The following is a 24,615-nucleotide window of genomic DNA, read 5'->3' on the forward strand; positions in this document are numbered from 1 at the left end:
TGTTTACATAACAAGACAAGACAAAATCTCTTCCACACTGGATTTGAGAACACCTCTCGATGCAATAAGTAGGAAGATCATGCTTCCATAATAATAATAATTATACGTAGATAGCTAAAGCATGCTATGAATGTATGATCTTAGAAATTGACATATTTTTTAAACTTCATAAAGGGCACTTTTCATTGAGTGGTCACATCAAAGGAAAAATGTCACATTCTAAAATACAAAATACTTTACACAAACAATTAAAACACAATTAACAATAACCATAATCTAATCAAACAAATTAATGTATATAATACTTAATGTTTTTTTAGATAAAACATGTGTTGTTTATCAAGGCCATAATTTTATCCAGGTGGTCATTTATTGTCGAAATCTAGCCATTTTTTTCTTTCAAAAATCTGATTGAAGAAATGTTTAGTTTAGTTTTTTGATAGTGGAAATGGATTTAACACCATAAAAAACCCTTGAATCATCCAAAATCATGAAACTTAAACGATATAACATGAATTTCCAAAAACAATTGCTAAATTTTTATCAAAATTGTATAAAAAATTCCATTGTTTTTCGAGTAAAAATATCACCTCCATTCCCATTCCCATTCCCATTGTATTTCACTGAGACCTAACCATTGGATGGCAAGCCAATCAAGCTGTATTTCACTGAGACCTAACCATTGGATGGCAAGCTAATCAAACTCCTCATAAGGCTTCTTTCTATTTAAATGGTGAAGGGCAAGGTGTAAGAACTTACCGAAATATATTCCCATTCCCATTCCCATTCCCATTCCCATTCCCATTGTCTTTGAGTGGGACTTAACCATTGGATGGCAAGCCCATCAAGCTCCTCATAAGGCTCCTTTCTATACAAATGGTGAAGGGTAAGGTGTGAGAACTTACCGAAATATATACGAATAAGAGGTGAGTTCGAAATAGTTCCTATTAAATATGGATAGGGGCCAAAAATACTCACTTACATGTATCTATTTATTAAGGTGTAATGAATAATTAATGGCACCTCATATACACGAGATCCCTATATCGATTCGTGGGCGGACACTACCTCGCCATTTTCCCTTCGCTCACTGAACAAAATCTCGAAGGCGCTCTTGTTGTTTTCCTTCTACATTGCAACTTTCAGGTCCACAAGATTCACAGTATGACAGATGATATGTCCGCGAAAGTTATAGAGGATTCTAAGGTCATGCCGGACGCGGGTTCGAATCCCGGGGCCACCACGACGGTCAGACAAAGGTACCATTTTGATCTCATTCCTCATTCGTTACAAGGTTTTCCTCTCCTCTATACGGGTCCATTTATTCCATTTAGAAAAATAACAAGGTTTTGCCGAGTTCTTTAAATTAAATTTAGGGTTTTCTGAGTTAAAACAAATAAATTTAGGGTTTTCACTGAGGTCGTTCGTTCTCCCTTTTTCGATGGGTTGAGCATTTTATGGAAGTTTGATGTGTATGAATCTTTGCCAGGTCGATCTCCTTTTGCGACGGGATCATTTGTTTAATTTGCAGGGTGACCGTCAGAAAAGAAAACATTTACTAAGTAGCCATTGCCAGAAGTTTTCTGAAAAATCCCTTACACATTAGCATGTTGTTTGTTGAGAAACAATAAATGGCCATACCATCTTTAAACCTCCTAAATAGTAAAAATGATTTTCACTAGTATCTAGAAAATGTCTTTTCAATCCCACAAGGTAATATACTGTTGTTCCCAAGTGTCTGTAAAGTACTTCGTGATAATAATGATCAAGGGTGAAGGCATTTTTTAGTTGAAGTACTTCGTGATAATAATGATCAAGGGTGAAAGCATTTTTTAGGTTGTCCGTAGCCAGCACACCATAGTTGGTTGGTGTATGAGACACCCTTCGTTACCGGGACACTCCGACCTAGAAAATTCCCTTATATATCAGCATATTGCTAGTTCAAACTTCAGAAGCAATATATGTTCATCACCATCCATATTGCTAGTTCAAACTTCAGAAGCAATATATGTTCATCACCATCCATATTGCTAGTTCGAACTTCAGAAGCAATATATGTTCATCACCATCTTCAAACCCCCACAATAGTAACACTGGTTTTCACAATTATCTAGAAAATGTGTTTTGAATTCGCAAAGCATTATATTGTTGCTCTCAAGTGTCTGCAAAATACTGCTTCATAACAAGGATCAAGGGTTAAGGCATTTTTTCTTAGGTTACTTCTGTAGCCAGCATGCCAGAGTTGGTGTATGAGGCTCCCTCCTTAAGGGAACAATCTGACCCACCCCTTGGATTTTGACCTTGTGACATAATTGAGATGTCAAACCGGACTTGTGAATCCGCGTGCACACTCATGTGCCATAAGTATTAAAATGATTGCAGTATCAGACACCTCTCTATAGCCTTATAAAAAATGATTGCTTTTAAAATAATTGCGGTCATCTGTCAGACACCTATGAGTGTTTGGAAGTGATTCTGAAAATCCCCTGGGTCACTTGAACAAGCAAGATTTCCTTTTGGTTGATCTTTAAATATATAAACTATAATGTGAGCACGACCTATAAATATATAAACTATAATGTGAGCACAACCTATAAAATTATAAATATATAAACTTTATCGTGAGCGCTGGATTGAAATCACAAATGGGTAGACTGTGATTGCACCAATCATAGTTATCAAGAAGGATAGTGGACTGGAACTGGTAGACCAGAAAATCACGAACAGGACTGAAATTGGTCAAAATATTGGTATTAATGTTACTTGACCGACAAACACACCCATCCACACATAAATTATTTTTCCTGCCCCTTCATAAAAAGAATGGAAAGTTATCAGCCCATCCATTTACAAATATATTATATTTATGCCCAGAGTAGGTTCTTATTTTGCCAACGTGCTGTTACATTTAATATGGTGAGCACCGCTCACAATGGATTGAGAAAAGGTCACTAGTTCAACATGATGGCCCTTGTTAATATTTACAACCTGACCACAAATGCCGCAGCTGGCATGCACCAAGCGGGGTGGGAGATTCCTACCAGGGTTTGAACTTAGGACATCCACACAACTGCCCGAGTTGCTGCTATACCACAGCCTGATGGACTGCATCTATCAGATATCTAGACATGTAGAATCCTTTTACCTTGGATTCTTTGAAGTCTTGAACATTTTTATCTATGTTGGATGAAAGGACACCTACCGACACATGTTCATGTATATCAATTTAAATCCAAGGCTGTACGCCAAATACGAAAAGTTTTCTCATGTATATAATCCACCATAATTACATTGAGATATGTGTTTTGAGATATACATCATAAACATTATGATAGAAAATACATGAACATTGAGGATCTTTTGCCTTTAATGTTGAGAGTCCAAAAGTGTCCAAAAATGATCACACCACAGTGAACAATCATTTTACAAATTCACAACATTGCATCCACATAATAATCCAGTCTGGAAGCCCCAAGGGTTAGCCTAATTGATAGATGCTCTTGTGTGGGGCCCATAGATGGCTTGGGATCAATCCCCATTGGGTCCTTGGGGTTACAAGCTGTTTCTGCCTCTGTTGTTTGATACACCTCCCATTTGACATTCCAAGGAAGAAGGGGGAGTGCTCTGCAAGGGCTGGCATTGTACCAGTGCTCCCATTCTTCACTTCAGAGTTCAGTGTGTAAGGGTGGAGTGTGATTAGTTTCTTAGAAAAAAGTATGTGCCTAAATCCTCCACTTTCTCTGCATGGGTACCATGGTGAGCAGAATATGCACTCTAGAATCTATCTTAAAACTACAGATTATTAAATCTGGAAACACCAATCAAAGTTCTGCTGCAGATTACTTTAATCTACAAAAACATACTGCTTATAATTAAAATAGCCAGCATGCTAGTCTGAACACTCAAAACAGCATCAGATTTTCTATTAAATGTGAAAAACAGAAAGCTAAAGCTACAGCCCGAAACTACTGACAAACCGGAAAGTGGTGTGGCATGCTTTTCCTTTATAAACTGAATCTGGGTGCCTTGCTTAGCTTAGATTGAAATTCTCATACATGAGTGTCCAGGGAACTGTTCCCTTTAACAGTGCATGCAAAACTAATCAAAGCAAAAATTCTGAATTAGGACTGAACTGCTGATTTAGGAAAACATATAAACTGGAAATTGACAAAGGATGGTGTGTGCATGCCAAAACAATGCATACGCCCCATCTCTCTATCTCTTCTATAATTGCTAGTGTGCCTTTGTAACTTCTATATGGACTGCTGAAATGATGGTTTCTGTACTACTGTACAGTACTCTGCTGGAACAAGAAAGGTTTTTAAGCTACCAACAGCTAAACTAACACTCCAGCGATGGAAGTCCAAAAGCAAATTTGAATCTGTGAATTAGCACTCCAAATCAGCCTCAACACTTGATCTACTGAGGAACACATTCAAATAAGCCCAAGAATAGCTCAAATTCGCTTTAACAAGCACCTTAAATTAAGCCCAAGATCAGCTTCAATCAATTCAATGTAATGTTCCTGCAAAATTAAGTGTCAAAAAAGGACGAAATAGCCTATCAATCTTTGTAGGCTACAGTTCTCAATAAAACCCCAAAAATTCCACTTCTAGACAAATGAACCTAAATTGGGGTTTGGAGTTAAATTTACTCAATCAATTAAGAAGAAGAGACCGCTCTAGGAAAATCTATAAATATAGAAGGCTGAATTGATTTTGGGATCATCATTGTGGATCATCTTATTTGTTTCTTGAGCATTAGCTCTGAGGGTTTGAAGACCCCTTTCTCCTATCAATTTTGGTGGTGAAAGATTCCACCCTAGTTGATAAAATTCTTTTATCTTTTTGCTATTTTCTTGTTCTGGCACAACAATTTCTTCTTAACTAGTAGAAACATATAGACCTGTTTGGCTACACAAGATCGAAGTCCTTTGTGGGTTCTTTGAGTCAAGTAGCTCTGTTACGAAACAATGAAAAGTCTATTTTCTGTAGATTACTTGCCATCCTAGTTTTGACACTTTGAAGGGAAAATTCATATCTATGGCATTGTGGAGATTTAGACGCTCTGGCCCATCAACACAAACTTTGATCATAGCCGCAACAACGGGTTGTATTTAGCTATAGCAGATTACCTTATTGACTGTGCTGTAAGGAAGCCGCAGATAAGTAGAAAATAGGTGTTGGCTCTATTACGAATCACCATACATGGATCAACAACAGGTTATTCTTAATGGAAGCACGATTTACGTAGCAACTTGAGGCACTGGAAGGGATAAGACAAGAAGCTTCACCACTGTAACAAGAGTCTATTCTCATTCAACGAGTAAACATCACGTATCCACGAGTAGGCACTGGCTTTATCACGTATAATCTTACAAGGGAAACGACGAGATATTTTGTGGCAGCGTGGGTCCCTGTGACAGTTTGCAGCTGCGGAATGTATTAATTGAGAACCCTGTGATAAACTAAAGTGATGGAAAGGTTAGTCGGAGAGGAGCCATCTGATGTGGAGAGAACATATTCTGTAGGATCAGACGTCCTCTTGTATAGTCCCTGGGTCGAATGCGAGGGCAAGAGGAGGTCCGTTTGAAGTGAAGTATAACTCTCTATGCAGGTTAGTGGAACTACTTCTGGAGCGAGTTTGGAGCTTATGCGAGAGTCCCTCTGTGACTCTGTAGTTCGGTCTTGCCATAGGAAAGACACCGAAACCCTCTCAACATGATCGCAATCATCACAAAAGTGAATTAGGTCGTTGTGAGTAGCATCCAGGGCAATCTATTTCATACATATTACAAACATTGCAAAAGATATCCAAACTGTGATCAATTGTTTGATTTGAATATTGTGTGCCAAATTAACTTGGGCTTCCATTGCTGCGTAGAAATTGTATTGCTTGTATATCTTTGGATATTCACAATACTGTGGGTTTATTGGTTTCTTGAGGATTGAATTTGTTATGTGATCGATTTGGAGTTTGTTGGACATCTTCATTACGTTGTTTGTTATATGAAATTTTGATTACCTATTGTATTATTGAGAAAATTGTACTCTCAAATAGAGGATACTTTTATGATAGTAGATGAGGGAAAAAGATCAGTAAACCTTAGTGACTAGTGAAACATGGGGCAAAATTAACCTAGGTCATTATAGTGGTATTAGAGTTGGCTCTCCTGCCAGCCTGGAGGGTGTTTAAAGATGGGGCCATGGGAAACAATAATGAGCAAGGAGGAAGTAGAGTCTTGGCGGAAGTTAGAAGAGTAGCAAGCACAAACCATTAATTGATTGCAATATTGGAACAAAAGGGCTCTTGAGGAATTAGAAAAAATTAACAAAAAGGCTGCAACATCCAAAGAATCCCTTAGCACACAACAAAATGCAAACGATTTTTTGGCTAGCTGTAGGAAAAACAAGTAGAGTAAGAGAGATACTAAGATAGTGGCAAAAGCATGGACGTGACTGTATCCCCCTAAAAAGAAGGAAAAGAATGAAGGTTGGAGATATTTAGTGGATGATTCCTTGAATTCTGTGAGTATTAAAGCTATAGGTTTAGAGAAGTCATTAAATGAACAAACTGCTCTGCAACCAGCACTCAACAGTATTACCAACAATGACAATGAAGATTTGAAGTCAGTAGGTCCTGTGACTGAAGCATCCTATTCTATAGATAATGATCATGATGGATTGTCCAGCCATCAACTGGAAGATGGAATGCTAACCTTAGCTGCCACAGCTAGTGCACCCCTTGAATGTGAAAATGATATGGGCTTGGATGAACATTTTGAAGGAGAAAGTGGTACAGATCTTGCGAAAGACACTGATGGACAAGTTGCCTCTAAGATTGACGAGTGCTTAGGTATGATATCATTGGGCATCTCGCTCAGAAAGATCCCGCAGAGTTGGGAAAGGACAAAACACACCTTGATTATAAACATGAACTAGTATCTCCTTGGGCCAAACTGGATTGTGCTTCAAACAAGCAAAAACATGATTCAGATTCTGGGGCTTTCCAACATGTTTCTAGAAATCAGGGAATCTTTAAAAGGCAAATGGAAGGTAGATAGTTTGAAAAAACCTCCCTGTCCCGAGGTGCTAATGAACAATAATTCAAATGCAAGTGATCAAAATGCTGGGTCGGGTATTGACCATATTGCTTTCTGTATTAACAAGAGTGCATGTGCTAATGAAGCAACAACTAGTACATTATGTGATGCTACTTCGTATCAAATTGTTGAGTAGTATTTGTCAAGCGGTGAGTAATCTAAAGTTAGGTATAATTATGATCAACAAGAGGCACTATCAACTGTCGCTTCGTATGGGAACTCACTACCAAGTAAACGACCAACTGATGGAGTTCTAGGCATTTTTACCCACCATTTTGTGGGTGACATCCCTAGGAGAAATTTTTTCTCAAAGATGGTCTTCAGCTGATAGCCAACAACCCCTTGTAGCCACCAGCTAGCTCATTATGCCTTTTCTCCGCCACTTGAGCCAGCCATGTGGTTCCTCACCCATCTGCCATGATCGTATGTTTGAAGGTGGGCCTCCTGAACCTAAAGGCATGCCTTGTCATTTGGTATTTGAGTATTGTAGTTTGCTTATCATGGACACTTTTGGGCATGGATTAATGGTAGGATTCGACGAAAAGAATGGGTTAGGTTTGTGCCCTTGTCCCCTAGCCCCCTTTTGGATATTAACCTTGCATCCTAGTCCCGTGGGATCTCTTTTACTGACCATTTGGCTTTAGGGATGGTATTTCATGGGAAACCCCGATGTTGGTTGCGTGGTCCCGCTCTCTCATCTGCCTATATTTCCCTATTTCCACTCATTATTACCTGATTCGTCATATCTCCCACCTGGGTTCACATTCCTCCACTGGGTCCACATAGGGTTAGCTTACCCCTTCCCCTTACGCATGCCTTGGGTCATGGCCTGGAATGAAGCCCGGAGGTTGATGCAGCTAAAAGGAAAGATAAAAGCCTATTTGGCCACATTCAACAGGAAAATGTACTACAAAATATGGTCAGGACAAACACATTTAGCACATGGGAAAAAGCCAATACATGAGCTCTATCCCATCCTCATGGCCATCACCCTGGTTCATATAGGTTCTATGAACCTCCTTCATCATATAGGAACCCATGATTGTCCCAACACCTAGTGGGCAATGAACTGCCCTACCTTTAAAGGGGGTATTCATTGTTATATCTTATACATCATGCTCTTACCTCGTTAGCCTCGACAAGTTAATCAAAGAAAATCATAAAAATACAACAAGAATATAAAGAAAGGTGAAAAAATCAAGGTTGGGGCACCTCATGTACCATGATTGCTCCTTCCTATACATTGTAAACACAAGTGTGGGCTTCCCTCTTATTAACTATCCTTGCACCCCAGCATGTGACCCAGGGCTGCCCCTTCTCATCCCCTACTTCATTCACCTATCTGTCACATGCCACCACCTTTTGAAGGATGTACCTTGAATATATTATCCCCTTTAGAAGTGGAAACCACCTAATAGGATTCGTGGTTAACCCCATTTGGAGTTTAGGAGACATTGGCACATCTCGAAGCCGATTATGGAAGGGCAGACCATTATGAAATCCCCACCTATGGTTCATGATTGGTAAGCTCATTTACTCGATTTCTTTAATGACTTGTTGTACTGGAAGGCTAGGGGACGCATTAGATCTTATGTAGGATTGCAGATGCTCTCCATCTTGCATTTGGTCTCCTTATACGGGGTCCTAATTCTCCAGAGGGCTCTACATTGGCACATTTAGGGTGTGTGTTGAGAGCCATGGGTCTCCACAACAGACAACACTCCATGGATCTCCATAGCTATTTAGTGATTGCTCGTGGCTCACTTATTGGATGAGGAAGATGCACCTGATCCATAATGCCCAGCCAGATGTGCACCATACACTTGGCAGATGATCCGAGACTTGCACGATGATGTGGCATCACCTACACCATCATCCTAGCCCTTGCACGCGATCTACATGCATCTTCGATTTGTTTGGAGACCCATGAGGACACTTGTGTGCCCCCACATGTTATTTGGAGCACCACAGGTTATTACAAAGAGTCAACCCTTTGTCCACTGCTTTTGAGGGTCTTATTCTTCATTGTGGCATCCATGGACCCCATTAGGCCTCTTAGAGGGCCCTACGACACACATAGCTTATTATTTGACTTCTGAAGAGGCTTACTCTTTCATTTATGAGCTAGTTTGGTGGGCTTGTCACCAAAAGTTGAATTATTAAAACATTATTTTTATTTTTGGGGCTTATGCAGGTCAAGGAGTCTAATTCGAACTCCTAATTTATGTACAAATACAAGTGAGATGAGTTCATTATTTGATCATCACTTTGGATTGGATCTTTTCTCTCTTCAGAATTTCACACTTTTTCTAAAGGATGAATTGGAGCTTTATGGATGAATTTTGTTGTGTGGATATTGGTCTATCTTATCTTAGAGCTTCTCTTTTGTCAATTGTGGATGGTTGGATATACTCTGTTACATGTAACTACATGATTTTAATGTTATTCCTGTCTTACTTTGTCATATACATTGGATTGAGATTTTCGCTATTTGTAGGGCTAATTGCTGCATGCATTTACTGCTTAAAATTATGGAATTTTGTCTCTATTATAGCATCTCTCAATATATGGGCCATGTAATCTGAACAAAATCTCCTAGGGGTAATTCTATCAAAGAATTCGACCTTGATAAGCCATCTCCTATGCACATTGAAGTATAAAAGTTGCATGATTGCTTCTCCTTGACCTAGAAGGCTAGCGAAGTGGTTTTGAGGCCTTCTTGACTAAGAATCAAGAATCATACTCATATTTTATCATAGACTCCATTCTCCCAAGACTAAGGCATTGATCTACCAAGAAGTGGTCACCAAAAATCATATCCTTTCACCTTCGTTCAGGTCTAGCCAAGTTGGGGCACATAGGGCATAATTTCTTGACAAGCTAGCCCTCCAAAAAATTTGCTCTCTCAGGGTCTCTTGCGCTGGTGTTTCCTCAAGGTCTCCTCCAATTTTGAAGCCATTTCGATGGTGGAGTTGGGAGAAAAGCCAAGCCCTAGCTCCGGGATCAAACTTTGCCTTAGCATCCCCAAGGCTAGCACCTCATAGGATCAAATCGACACTTTCAAGTGAAATTTTTTTCTTTGATCCTTTCCCCACCTTGTCTAAGGTAAGAACGTCATTGGTTGTTATACTCATTCTTCATACCTTAGACTGGGTCCACTTGGTCCCGTTCCTTTGAAAAGACAATTCTTCAAGAACCATCTGGGATACCAATTACAATAAGGATTTTAGGGATTGGGAAGTTCCTCTGTAAGTCATATCTCATAAACCTAACCCTTAAATACTCCCTTTCCCTAGAAGACATTGTACCTTGCTTAGAAAGCAAGCAAGCCTTATCTTTCTAACTCTCCCAGGTTAGGGATTATTAGGGTCACCCCCATCATCTCATTGACTTATCCTTCATCGTTCTCCATAATATATCGGGTCTCCTCCCATCGGTGAAAGTTTGTAAATAGAAGGGAACCTTAGCTGAGGTGACAGTGGGCTAAGTTTCCATATGTCGCCCTTGGTCTAGCATTTTCCCTTTAGGTCCCCTGCTAGTTTGAGTGGTAACATGCATCATTAAAGAAATATTTACGTTGTGAGGCAATAATTGGTTTTCTTGAAGCTAAAAGGTCGCTTGCATATAAGGAAGGACCAAGGGGAGGATGCTCCAGAAATGAGAAAATGCCACAGAGTAGTTGCAAAAGGGCGACATCACACAATGGGGGAAGTTCTATCAAGTTGGTGCCTACAAATTCCGGATTTCTAAAAATGACGATCCTGATGAACATTTTACCAGGCAAGTTAAAGAACCGGTTGCAAAAATGTGACCCCACACTAGAAAACGAGTGGTAGCTGCTTCGAATGAGGTATGGAGACCAGAGAGTTACCTTCCTCTTATATTTGCTAAGCATAATCTGGGACAAGGTGGAGAAATTAAAGTACAAACTACAGCGATTTTGTTTGAGCACACAATTCACAATGCTATTTCTCCATTTGAGGTGCTGACTTGTCTACTGGAGGTTCCATGGAAAATACCTATTGAGGAGTTTAAAGTGAGGAGAGATATGGGAAATTTTTGCATATTGTCAATTGATCCCTCAGCTGCAAAGGATCTAGAAGATGCATTGCCAATTAAAAACCTAGGGAATGGTGTCATGAGAGTGGGAGTCCATATTGCAAATGTTTCCTACTTTGTCCATCCTGAGACTATGTTGGATAGAGAGGCACAAGACCGTTCTACAAGTTTTTATCTTATCCAGCACATGCTACTAATGTTGCCTCGCATTCTTTGTGAAGAACTGTGCTCATTGAACCTAGGAATTGATAGACTAACCTTCTCAGTGATGTGGGATATTCATCGTTTAGGGGATGTTCTGGATCATTGGATTGGGCTGACAATAATTGGTTCGTGCTACAAGCTTTCCTATCCAAGCACAGGAAATTATAGATGGCATCTTTGACTATAGTAAAACTAATGGCAGTGGGAAGTGCTACGTAGAACTACATGGACTATTTGACCGGCAAGACATTGTTGCAGGTGTTTATAATCTGCATAAAATTGCTAGGTAGGGCAGAGAGAACAAGTTTGAGAAAGGGGCTTTGAGGCTAGCTAGCTCTAAGCTTGTGTTTGTTCTAGACGAGGATGGTCAGCCGTGTGAAAGTATGCTTTATGAGAACAAGCATTCAAACATGCTCGTGAAGGAATTCATGCTCTTAGCAAACAACACAATAACATCAACTAATAGTGGTGGTAGCAGCAGCGGTAATGATGAAATTGTGTTAAGGGATGACGGGAAGTTGGAAGATACAACCACTTCTCCAAAAGGCACTTCAAATGGTGTAGATATAGAAGCCAAGCCAGAAAGCACCTTAAATTTTGATTTGTCTTCAGAGCTGGAGAAGATTGATATATCCGATAATTTGACCTTCCCTCCATATGTTGAAAGAAGTGTTAATGTATTTTCTGTCAAGCCTCTTTATTGGGTGAGATGGGAGAATACGACTGATTTTGAGGGCACATTTGGCAGAAATCCGTTTAGAAAAAGCAATCCTTTTGAAATGGACATTGGAAATCCATCAGAGGCAGGTGTTAATTTGAAACTGGCTTGTACAGGCCAAGGCTCAAGGACAAAAATGGATCATGGATCATGCAAAGAGACAACTCAAGACAAGCTCTTTCCTGAACTACGGAAGGAGGCAAAAGCCAATGAACTAGCGAAGAAAATATTGCCCTTGTTTGAAGAAAATATGGAATTGTTGATAAAGAAATAGAAGGGACAAAGAAATCCAGGGAACAAGCTCTGATGGAAGGAATTGAAGAAGCTGCAACGAACATGTCATTGCTTGAGGACAAGCAATGTCGGGAAGGAGGGGGGACTGTAATGTTCCCGCAAAATTAAGTGTCAAAAAAGACGAAATAGCCTATCAATCCCTGTAGGCTACAGTCCTCAATAAAGGGGAAACCCCAAAAATTTCAATTCTGGGCAAATTTTGGGGCCACTGGGCAAAGAAACCCAAAATTGGGGTTTGGAGTTAAATTTACTCAATCAATTAAGAAGAAGAGACCCCTCTAGGAAAATCTATAAATATAGAAGATTGAATTGATTTTGGGATCATCATTGTGGATCATTTTTGTTTCTTGAGCATTAGCTCTGAGGGTTTGAAGACCCCTTTCTCCTATCAATTTCAGTGGTGAAAGATTCTACCCTAGTTGATAAAATTCTTTTATCTTTTTGTCTTTTATCTTGTTCTGGCACAACAATTTCTTCTTAACTAGCAGAACCATACAAACCTGTCTGGGTACACAAGAGTGAAGTCCTCTATGGGTATTTTCTGGGTCAACCAGGTCTGTTACGGAACTGCCAAAAGTCCATTTTATGTAGCTTACTTGCCAACCTGGTTTTGGTACTTAAGATCGGAAAATTCATATCTATGGAAACATGGAAATTTAGATGCTCTAACCCACCAGTGCCAGCTCTGATCATAGTCGCAATTGGCATCTAGGGTGACTTCATGGCCTGCTTGGGACAACAGGCCGTATTTAGCTATAGCGGATTACCTTATGACTGTGCTGTAAGGAAACCACAGATCAGTAGAAAATATGTGTTGGCTTTGTTACGAATCACCATACGTGGATCAACAACGAGTTCTTCCTAATGGAAGCACAGTTTATGTAACAGCTTGAGGTGGTGGAAGGGCTAAGACGGGAAGTTTCGCTACCATAATGAGAGTCTACTCTCATTCAACGAGTAACCATCACGTAGCCACAGGTAGGCACTGGCTCTGTCTCGTATAATCTTACAAGGGAGAGAATGAGATATTTTGTGGCAGCGTGGGTCCCTTTGACAGTTTGAGGTTGCGGAATAGATTAATCGAGGATCCTGTGACAGACTAAAGTGGCGGAAAGGTTAGTCGGAGAGGAGCCATCCGACGTGGAGAAAAACGTATTCTGTAGGATCAGGCATCATCCTGTATTGTCTCTGGGTCAAATGCGAGGATAAGAGGAGGTCCATCTGGAACGAAGTTTAGCTTTCTACGCAGGTCAGTGGAACGAATTCTGGAGTGAGTTTGGAGTGTATGTGAGAGTCCATCTGTGACTGTGTAGTTTGGCCCTGCCACAGGGAAGGCACTGAATCCCTCTCAAGAAGACTGCAATCATCACAGAAGTGAATCAGGTCCTTGTGATGGTAGCATCTAGTGCAGTATATTTTATACGGACGTTGCAGAAGATCTCCAAACTGTGATCAATTGTCTGATTAGAATATTCTCTGTGTCGAATTAACTTGGGTTTCTATTGCTGTGTACAAACTGTATTGCTTGTATATCTGTGGATATTCACAACACTGGGTTTACTGTTTCCTTGAGGACTAAATTTGTTATGTGATTTGAATTGGAGTTTGTTGGGCGTCTTCATTACATTGTCTATTATATGAAGTTCTTATTACTTACTGTATTATTGAGAAATTTGTACTGTCAATTAGAGGATACTTTTATGATAGTAGATGAGGGAATAAGATCTGTAAACCCTAGTGACTGGAGAAACCTAGGGCAGAATTAACCTAGCTCATTACGTTCAAGAAGCATTCTGTATCCCAATCAGTCAAGAAGCATTCCAAATCAGAGCTCCCGATTGGCATTAGAAGAGCTCCAGTTAAAAACTCTCAAGTATTTGCCATAACTACAAAGTTTTCATAAGTTCACAAATGTTCTATGAGAAGCGAAAAGGCTGTGATGCAAACTAAAAGTGGTGGTTGTTTATAAATAGGTTAGGATTAGGGTTTAGGAAGGTCAATCACCCCTTTTTTTCCCTTTTTTGGGAGGAAGTGTGGGTGGAATAAATTAAAACCAAAAAAGTTGATGCCCAGTCTCTAATGTAAAAGAAATGCTAGCGTAAAGATAAACTAGTATAGATCCATTTTTGGATCTATTAGTGTTGAGAGGTTATCACTTGTTTTTATTATTAACCCTCATGGTTCATAATAGATTCGAGGTTAAGAAGGATCTATGCTAGATTTCAAAAATTTGTAAGCATATGATGTTGACCTCCCTAGCTGTAGTGAGAATGTGGGTGCCTAATAAGCTTTGAGTTACTTCTGTGCCCTATGCTTAGCCCCAAATTAACCCAAATTAGTATAGGCTTGCATTAGTATAGCAAGATGCTTTAGCAACGGGACCTTGATCAATTGAGCTAACCCTTGGGGTTAACTCTTAGTTTAAACTATAAACTATGGCTAATGCTATGATGTTATTGAGAGTTATGTATCTCTTTTTGGAATGACTGTTTTGGTGTGTTCATATATGTAAAATTTATATCATTTTATTTGTTCCATATTTCTGAAACCTTTATTCAAATCTTGTGAAGTTCTTTCAAAATCTTGAACTTTTCTGAACATGCTCCACTTGACTCACCAAACTTTTTGAACCTTGTAATGTTGCTTCATATAAACATCTCCTTGTAAATTTCTTAGACAACAAATCAAGCATGTTTTCAATCCTTGGCAGAATAGCTATCCATTGTTTGAAACCTTGTGGTCAGGGCTTTGCTGATGATTAAATTTCTTATTAGCTCTTTCTTTCTGAGGAGGATAATGTTGCATTTTTTCCTCCTGATGTATTTTGTCTTAGTTGGAATGCTATTAAGGTCTATTTAGTTTCTTTTGTAAAGATTGAGATTAATCTAACTTTATACATCCAACTCTCAAGAATATCTCATAGGACAACTTTATTTTCTCCACCATGAAGACACCATGTTTTGCTGCTTGTAGTAGAACCAATTATAGTTAATGGTTTGCTGTATATGCTATTTAAATGCTGAGTGGGTGTAATATTGCAGGAAGAAGAGAAAATGGGACCAGCCAGCAGAATCACTGATATCTGCTGGATTAGCTGTCCCAGCAATGCTACCATTTGTTGGGGCTGGAGCTTTGCCTGGAATTGGACTCCCAGGCATGGTGTCTCCACTTGTTGGGGGGATTCCATCAGCTGCCATGCAGTCTTCTTTCATGTCAACACCCCAGGTTTCATCAACAATAACATCTTCGGTAGTTTAGCAGAATGCAGTGGCAATTGTACAGAAAATCAATCAGGTAATATGGGTTTAGAAGAAATGGTTTCTAAAATTGATGAATTGATGATGAGATAATTTTTGGGGTGGTGTTTGAATTATGACTTTGTATTGTGAATAACATTTGAAGTTAATTCATGTATCTTTGACTTGTATTGTTAAGGCTCATTATTATGGTACTGGATATATTTGAATCTCAATTTATTAGAGGTGTGCAGCTTTGTGATCCATTGTGCTGCATTACTACTTCTTGCTGTCTCTTGACCTCCAGTTTATGTTTTCTTAAGAGGTGACTTTAGATGTTGTGTTATTGGATTGGAGTTGACAATATATATATATATATATATATATATATAAATATATATATATATATATGGCCTTAGAAAGTTGCAACTTTGTTCATGCTGAGGTTTTCCTTTTTAAAAAATTATGCAAATAGACTTTTAAATGTTTCTGATTTTCTTTAATTGCAATGTCATTTTTTATTTTCTCAACATATTTTAACTTGTGTGGGTGAAGGATTTGGCAACAAAAGGATTGTTGCCACAATCAAAGATTCAGGATGAGTTAATTGCTAGAGAAATTGTTATAAATGATGCAGATCCTACTGTGCGATACAAGCTGACAAAACGTCAAACACAAGAAGATGTAAGCTTTTTCATTCTCTTTTTTCTTAGATTTACTTTTAATGACTTTGGTATATGGCCTTTATTTTGATAGATTGTACATGACATTTATGATTGTTATTATTTGAATGACATTGTCAACATATTTTTGTTACAGATTCAAGCAAAGACTGGTGCTGTTGTTATAACAAGGTGAGAATACTAAAATTGACATGTTTTCCAGTGAAGATTCTTAATATAAATTTGAGATTCTTATCTAAATTTTAATGCTGCAGGGGTAGATACTGTCCACCAAATGGGCCTGCTGAAAATGAAAAGCCTCTCTATCTTCATATATCTGCAGGAGCTCATGTAAGTGCAGTGTACTCATCATAATCCCTACAACAATTATATTAACACTACAACACCAGAAACAAATATAAATGTAGAGCCTTTTTATCTTCAAAGTTCATATGTCTATTGGAGCTCATGTAAGTGCCATGACTCTCCCATTGCTGTCCTAATCAATTCAGGAAAAAATGTTATTGTTCCTCAGATCATGTTATTATATCTAAACATGATATTGAGCTTCTGAAGTAGTAAAACAAGATTACATCCATTGAAATAAAAATATAAAATCTCTGCTGATAGATAAAACCTGGAAAACGCAAAAAACCTGATCCAACCCTCTAAGTGTTCATAATTGAACATTAGTTTTAACAGTGGCATACAAAATCATCCCCCAACCATACAAGGAACTTGTAAAGCTTAACTTTCGAAGGTATGTAACTAATCATATATGTCTGATGCTTCAGTTGGGGTACACCTGTTCCAAAATGTATCAATTGCAAGAAGCTATGAATTTAGTCCATAATGTACCCAGTTATAAATTTTATATGTTTTCTGCAGAATTCCAATTAGTATCATGTGCAAATTTGACTTGTGAAGTTTATTAGGTTTTTCATAAAACTTCGATGCATGCGTTGGTGTATTTTTTCTTCACCATTTCATATTATAAATTGGGTCACACTCTTTTCTGTATTTCTTCAGACAATGTTACCTCTTGTACCTTGTCACTACGTGTTGAATTCCAATGCCTGTATTTTTAAAGATTGCATATCTTTGTGCTTATTGTAGTTTGGTAATTGTGCAATATGTTGTCACTACCTTGTGAAGTGTTTTTACTTTGACAATTTTTGGTGCACTTTGACTTACCTTTATTTGGCTGAAAATTCAAAATGCTAATGCTGTTATATATCTTCTGATGCTTAATTCTTTATCCATGCAGCTGAAAGACACAGCGGAGCGCATCAAAGCTGTTGATCTAGCAGCTATCATGGTTGAGGAAATAATGAAACAAGGCCGGCAAATACAATCAGCCTCAAACCCATTCTCTGTACTCCCATCATCTGGTGGGCTGGTAAGGAGGTTTTTTCAAAGAATCCTGAAGTAGAGGAGGTTGCAAGCATCACTTAGTTCTCTTTTCCTTCTTGCAATGCTGTTAATTTATTCACGAGTCTTTAATTGGGTCTACCTGACCAGCAATTGAATCAAGTTCCTTTTTTCCAACAATTCACTTTCATGACAGGCAGGTCCACCGTTCAACGCAGCTGTTTATGTGGGTCTTGAGGCTGAGCCGACCTTAAATCTTGTCAGCCACATTCGTGGACCAAATGTAAGCTACAACGTTTGCTAATCCTCTTGTTTGATATAAATTATGTACAAACTTGAAACAGCAACAGTGCATGCATCATATGAATGTATATCTTTTTTTTGGGTTGAGTCAACCATCATACCTTTTAGTCTCAACCTGATTGGTTTTTCTACATGTTTCATCTGTAAGACAATGAAGAGATTATTTTGACACTTCTCAACTTTCGCCTGCTATTATTTAGTATCTGTGGGTGGAAGTTTTTTATTTCATTTGTGAGATTCATATTTGGTATCTAATGAAACATAATACAAATCATGAATTTTCCTTGTCAACATATCGTGAATCATGATTCATCAAATTCACTCTTAAATTAGAACTTTCATATGAAATTAAATGGTGCGTTTTAAGATAGAAATTTTTATTTTCCTAGAGCTTTCCCTAACATCACATCTTTGGGAGAGATTCTTTCTTTGTGTTGCTGGCTTGGGTTGGTGGTTGGGATTGGACATGCAGGACCAGTATATAAATCACATTATGAATGAAACAGGAGCTACTGTTGTTCTAAGGGGAAGAGGTTCTGGAAATTATGGAGGACTTCATGGCGAAGGTATGGGATTACCTCAAAAACAAAATCCTTTTCTTTTGTGATGTTGTGGGCTAAATTCTATATTAATTAAAGATAATTTTTGTACAGAGATACAGCAACCGCTGCATTTGTACATCTCAAGTGAAAATGTCAAGAGCTTTGAGAATGCGAAGTCTCTGGCCGAAAATTTACTGGAAACCATTCGTTCAGAATTTTTGACATCTAGGTAAGTGTGCAGCAAACTTTTAGTACTTGAAGCTTTAGGACTGTAAACACTCTTCTGCTGCATTATCAAGAGAATATCACAGCTAGTGTTTTTGTGTATTTTATACTATTTAGATCTCGGTATGTACAATCATATTGTTGCTTCTTTTATGCTATGACGTGAAGTATTTTGACTGTAATATTAAATCCTTGGTATGAAGGCTTTTTTGAGGGTTAATTCAGTTATGAATGGAAAGATTTTACATTGCTAAATTGTACATATTACACACATCTGTATCTCTGTGAAGATATTTACTGTTACAAGAACTTGGTAAGTTAGAAATTTTAATTGAAGATGTGATTCAAATTTGAAAAGACGAAACTGCAAGATACTCGATGATATAAGATAAGTTAACTTTATTATTGTCCAATGAATGACAACAACAAGTAGGTCAATGGGACTCAAAACTAGATCAAGTTTAAATGATAAATACATAGTGGCAGTGCAAACATATCTTGTAGTATTACTCTATCAACTATAGAAAAGGAGGATAAGTTAAAAAAAAAGCATGGTGATTATATAGGATGTCAAGGCATGTGGAACTAGAAGCCTTAGATAGAATGTAGGGAAGAGAAGGTGACTCCTTAACCATGTCATCAATCATTGTGAAGGGTCGATGCATGGTTTGATAATGTTGTCTGGAGAATACCTGAGATTAAGGAGGCTTGGCTGTGTAATCTTGGGAGGAGTCTTAGATCAGGGAGGTCCATCATTGTTGGCAACCAAGGTGGTGGGAAAGAATATTCAAATGGAAGATTGGTTGCATGATTATAGCAGTAAATAAAATAAAAATCAGCGGAAGCACAATTAGCTAATTTCACAGATGCACATACAGAAATATCTGCCCTTGAAATATGCTGTTCATTTAATAAATGTCTCAGCATACAAGGGTTCCCTTAGTGGAAAAACGACTCAATGAGAAAAATACAAGCTACAGCAATTCAGAGAGTTTTACTAGGCCGCTGTATGGGCTATATGGCCCTCTGAATTTTCTGGATCAACTCCAACCTGCAAATCTACCCTCAAAGACTGTTGTATAGCCTGCTGTATGACCTGTACAGGTTGTACTTGAGATGGCTGTGTGCTGTATGCCCTGCATGTACCCCCACATGAAGCTGCGGCATACACTGCACACATGTGGGCCTACGTGGTTTTTTTCTCTGCTGCTCATGTGGGCTTTGCTGCTACAGAAATCCTTTGTCCTTTGATTACTTGCTGCTGGTTTTCCTCCTTTCACTGCTGCAAATCCTCTTTCTGTCTTTCTCTAAACCCTGCACAATTGGATGAACGCCCTCTTTCTCCCAGTCACAGAGATCCTCTCTAGCTCATTGTGTCTTGTGCTCATTGTTTTTGTTGTTTTCCTCCTTCACCTAGCCTTTCTTGAGTTGTTGATTGAATCCATAAGCCTAATCTCCAAAGTGATTGACAATTAAGATTAGATCTCAACTTACTTAAGATCAATGGTTAAGATAAGATAAGATAATTTTATTAATGTCCCACAAATGACCATAAATAGGTCAATGGGACTAAAGGATACAACCAATACAAGTACAACATAGGAGTGCAAATGCTATTCCTAGAAAATAGGATAAAATGAAGTAAAGAAGAATACAATAATAGGGCAACCTCATCGACATGTATATAATTGGATCATGTAGAAGGCTAAGTGAATAAGTCTAGGGATGTAGGTTGATGATGTTCAGAATGCATCAGTCTAATAGCCGATGGCGAGGGGAGCGACGCCGTGACAGTGGTGTTGGCTCACTAATGGGAGTCCTCTGGATCCAACGAGGGGTCTGGCTGCATGATCCTGTGGGGAGGGGTGTAGGAGCGAGGGATACTCCTAACATTTGAATCCAAATGAAAGAAGCTCTAGATAAGTCTTTGGTTGCTCCATTGGGGCGAGGGTAGAACCTGTCGAATATTTTGGGTTCCTATTTGTGGAATATTTTGGTACTAAACCCTTTGATGCTTTGGGTGTGAGTGAATTGATATGCTATTCAACACCATCACAACTGTCTTGAGGGTACCAATTGACCCCCCCAGAGGGAGTGGGATACTGAGGAGAGACTCGAGGTTTCACTACTCTACTATTTGAAATACCCTAGAGCTCAACTCGTAACTTGTTGCTCTGATTAGCCGAATCAACCTGAAAGTGTGATGTGATTGTTTGGTTCGTACTCGAGTGAAGCAGGGTATGAAGGATCTGAGATTTGTGTCTAAATATCTCCCTGACAAAGAGGGTTAGGCATCTCTGGTTAGGATTTTGGAAGAAGGTAGAAGGGATCCTCCAGACTCTCTATATAGGCAATGATATTGTTATTTGATCTCATAGTATATGGGTCACTGGAAAATGAGGTTAGAATTCATCTAATTCACTAAAGCAAATAACCATTGCATTTCACTAAATTAAACTCAAATTTCTCATAAAAAAAGCACTTTACTCTGACGAGTCCTTCAATTAAAGTAGATTTGCTAAGGTTGAAGATCTTGGATGACTTCCACATGTTTAGACACTCAGATCTGTGCAAAAGCACCTGCATGATGCTAAAAACATTAACACTCCCCCTTAGCGAAGAATGTACTTTTTGAAGAGTTCATTGGAAGTAGCTATTCCTTCAGTCTTGGCACAATATAATATGCATCCTCCTTCACCATGACATTCCTCCAAACTTGTTGGTCTATGGCCTTTTCAAAGATGTTACTCATTAATGCCACATAGTTTGGAAACTTCTTTAGAGGCCTGCTCTCCCTTAATGTGTTTGTAGGAGCCTCAACATGCTCTTGAGCATCTTTCAATGTTGGTGTAAACCACCTGAGACTCTTGACAAAAGTTGAAGGAGCTATTGGTTCCTCCTCCCCAATTGAAGGTTGACTTCTCGAACTAGAAACCTATAAATGTTGTTCACCCTTTGGAGCTTCTTGCTCCTCAACCTCTATCATTTGTAGTTGGCTCATGAAACTTTTTAGATGCCAAGTTCTCCTCGAACTTAGCTTTTTTGTTACAACTATCTTCCTTTGCGTTGGTATGAGGATACTATAAGCTTTTGAGGTCTACCTATGTTAATTTTAGATAACAATGATATGTTCTATGCTTAGCACAATTACTTCAATGTTCGTTTAACAACCCAATGAGAATTTCAATTTAGTTTTCCAATCAAATTAACCATTAATCACATTGACAATTGTTCTGAACTTAAACAACAATGCAACAACTTACAGATATAATCATAAACACAGACATGCAGCAAAAAAACACTTATTTCATTAATAGAAAAATATTGAACTATGCTTACAAACAGAATGGAAATAAGATAGCTCGGACAATGGTAGGTTATCTTTGAGAAGAGATGTGGCGGCTACATGCCTCTGAACTTAGTTACAATGAGGCTCAAGGGCCTTCTTATTTTTGAACAATAAGAGAAAACCCCAAACAACCAAAACCCTAACCCGAGGAGATGTAACACAAAGAGTTTATGGGCCCCATTGGGGTTAGTTGGGCAACCAACTTCCCGGGGTTGTAACTTGGTCATATTATCTCCGTTTGATGCGTATGATATCTTGTTGGAAATATCTCTTCGACAACTACGACTGCTGACGCGATTGCCATAGCAATCGTTGAAGCAATTTTGCAAACAAAAATGTCGTTTAGGGCCTCAAAATGGCTCCGGATGTTTAGGACCCGAAAAACTACCAAAAATAGTAAACTATGCTACAATTAAGGAAACATATGAAACTGACTTGGGGGTCTAGGTGGAATAGGTGGGTGGCCACCAATATTCACCTGGATCATTCCTCCCCCCTTAGGAAGCAGTAGTCCCCATTGCGTGCAGAGCCTCCATGAGGTGAGGAAATTTCTGTTGAACTTGGTCCTTGGTGAACCACTTGCCCTAGTGAAGGAGTTGGCCTGCTTTGGCAACTCGATATAGCTGTATCCTTTGTTGCCGAGTGTTCTTGATCTGTGTGTCCATGATTTGATTAGTTGTGGCCCGTTCCATGCAGTCCAGGTTGAGCTTTGTTGGTGTGAGCTATTTTACAATGACAGATGTGTCCAACGATGGTGGAAAGTATGGCCGAAGGTGATCTACATTGAACACTGGGTGCAAACCAAGGAACGGTGGAATGCTGAACTCGAAGGCATTGCCACCGACGACCTTGGTGATGGTGTATGGCCCATATCGAAGCGGGCGAAGCTTGTGGTGGGTCCAACAAGGCGCTCCTTTTGCAAATGAAGCCAAACTTTGTCACCCACTTGGAACTTGTGTGACACTCGACGCTGGTCATGGCGCTGCTTGTACTTAACATTGGCTCTGTCCAATATATCATGGATTTGTTGGTGGATGTGTTGAATGCACTCAATGAAGCTGTTAGCCCTTTCAGCGTTGGACTGCACGTGAGCCGAATCTACTTGAGTCGCTGCAAATGGTATGGCCATATCAATGGGGCATAATCGCTGAAATCCCAACCCTACCTGAAAGGTGCTGTGGCCTGTTGAGCTATGGAGAGCTTTGTTGTAGCTGTGTTGGACATAGGGGAGACTTTCATCCCATGTGTGTGGATGCTTCAAGTTGTACATGCGTAGAATGTGTACGATCATCCTGTTGACAACCTCTGTTTAGCCATCAGTTTGGGGATGGAAAGCTGTGGACTTAGTAAGTTTTGTATCCAACATCGACCAGAGACTTGACCAAAATGCACTCAGGAATCACTGTCTTGATCTGAGATAATGGACTGTGGGATCCCAAAGTGTACCCACACTCGCTCAAAGAAGAGCTTAGCAGTGGCCTCTGCTGTGATATTGTTCTTGTAGGCCGCCATGATGGCCATCTTAGAGACTCTGTCGACGACCACGAAAGCGCAATCGTTGTCGTGCTTAGTAGAAGGAAGGCCTGACATATAATCCATGGAGACAGATTCCTAAGGTCGACTAGGAGTAAGTAGAGGAGTATACAGGACTTGCTTCTTGATGGTTGGTTTGGCAATGGCGCACATGGTGCAGGATTTAATGTACTTCCCAACATCCTGATGAAGTTTTGGCCAATAAAAATACTTCTGCAATACTGCCATTGTTTTCTCTACTCCGAAATGTCCAGCGACTCGACTGTAGTGCGCCTCCCAAATCATCTTGGCATGCTCACTTGAAGGAACACATATGTGTCCCAAGTAGCATAACATTACATCCTGAAGGGGAAAATTTGGAACTTGCTTCCCTTGCATGAGTGTTTGGTATATGCTGCCGAATTCTGGATCGCTCTTGTAAAGATGCGGCCACCCTGATGTCTCATGCCCACAGGAGTCGAGTGATTCGAACTTAAACATGTACGCAACAACTTACAGATATAATAAAAAACAAAAAGATGCAGCAAAAAAACACATCATTTCATTAATAGAAAAATACTGAACTATGCTTACAAACAGAATGGAAATAAGATAGTTCGGGTGATGGTAGCTTATCTCTGAGAAGAGATGTGGCGGCTACATGCCTCTGAACTGAGTTACAATGAGGCTCAAGGGCCTTTTTATTATTGAACAATAAGAGAAAATCCTAAACAACCAAAACCCTAACCGAGGAGATGTAACACGAAGAGTTTATGGGCCCGCCTTTTTATTATTGAATAATAAGAGAAAACCCTAAGCAACCAAAACCCTAACCCGAGGAGATGTAACACCAAGAGTATATGGGCCCCGTTGGGGTTAGTTGGGCAACCAACTTCCTGGGGTCGTAACTTGGTCATAATATCTCCATTTGACGCATATGATACCTTGTTGGAAAGATCTCTCTGAGGACTACGGTTACTGACGCGATTGCCATAGTAATCGCAAAAGCGATTTTGCCAAGAAAACGTTATTCAGGGC

General features: G+C 39.2%; 1 protein-coding gene across 1 annotated transcript in view; it reads left to right on the forward strand.

The window, feature by feature from the left end:
* Window positions 1-977: 977 nt before the first annotated feature.
* Window positions 978-24,615, forward strand: part of LOC149266376 (protein RIK-like) — a 55,999-nt gene continuing 32,361 nt past the window's right edge. The window contains 9 exon segments of the mRNA XM_089430474.1: window positions 978-1,259; window positions 15,419-15,671; window positions 16,169-16,297; window positions 16,433-16,467; window positions 16,551-16,626; window positions 17,543-17,674; window positions 17,843-17,929; window positions 18,422-18,515; window positions 18,603-18,720. Of these exon segments, the coding sequence (XP_089286600.1) occupies window positions 1,165-1,259; window positions 15,419-15,671; window positions 16,169-16,297; window positions 16,433-16,467; window positions 16,551-16,626; window positions 17,543-17,674; window positions 17,843-17,929; window positions 18,422-18,515; window positions 18,603-18,720 (1,019 nt within the window). The 5' untranslated portion in view covers window positions 978-1,164.

Source organism: Pinus tabuliformis, chromosome 6 (genome assembly GCF_031772625.1).
Source record: "Pinus tabuliformis cultivar Carrire ecotype Pingquan chromosome 6, CPIR1, whole genome shotgun sequence".
Classification (NCBI taxonomy): domain Eukaryota; kingdom Viridiplantae; phylum Streptophyta; class Pinopsida; order Pinales; family Pinaceae; genus Pinus; species Pinus tabuliformis.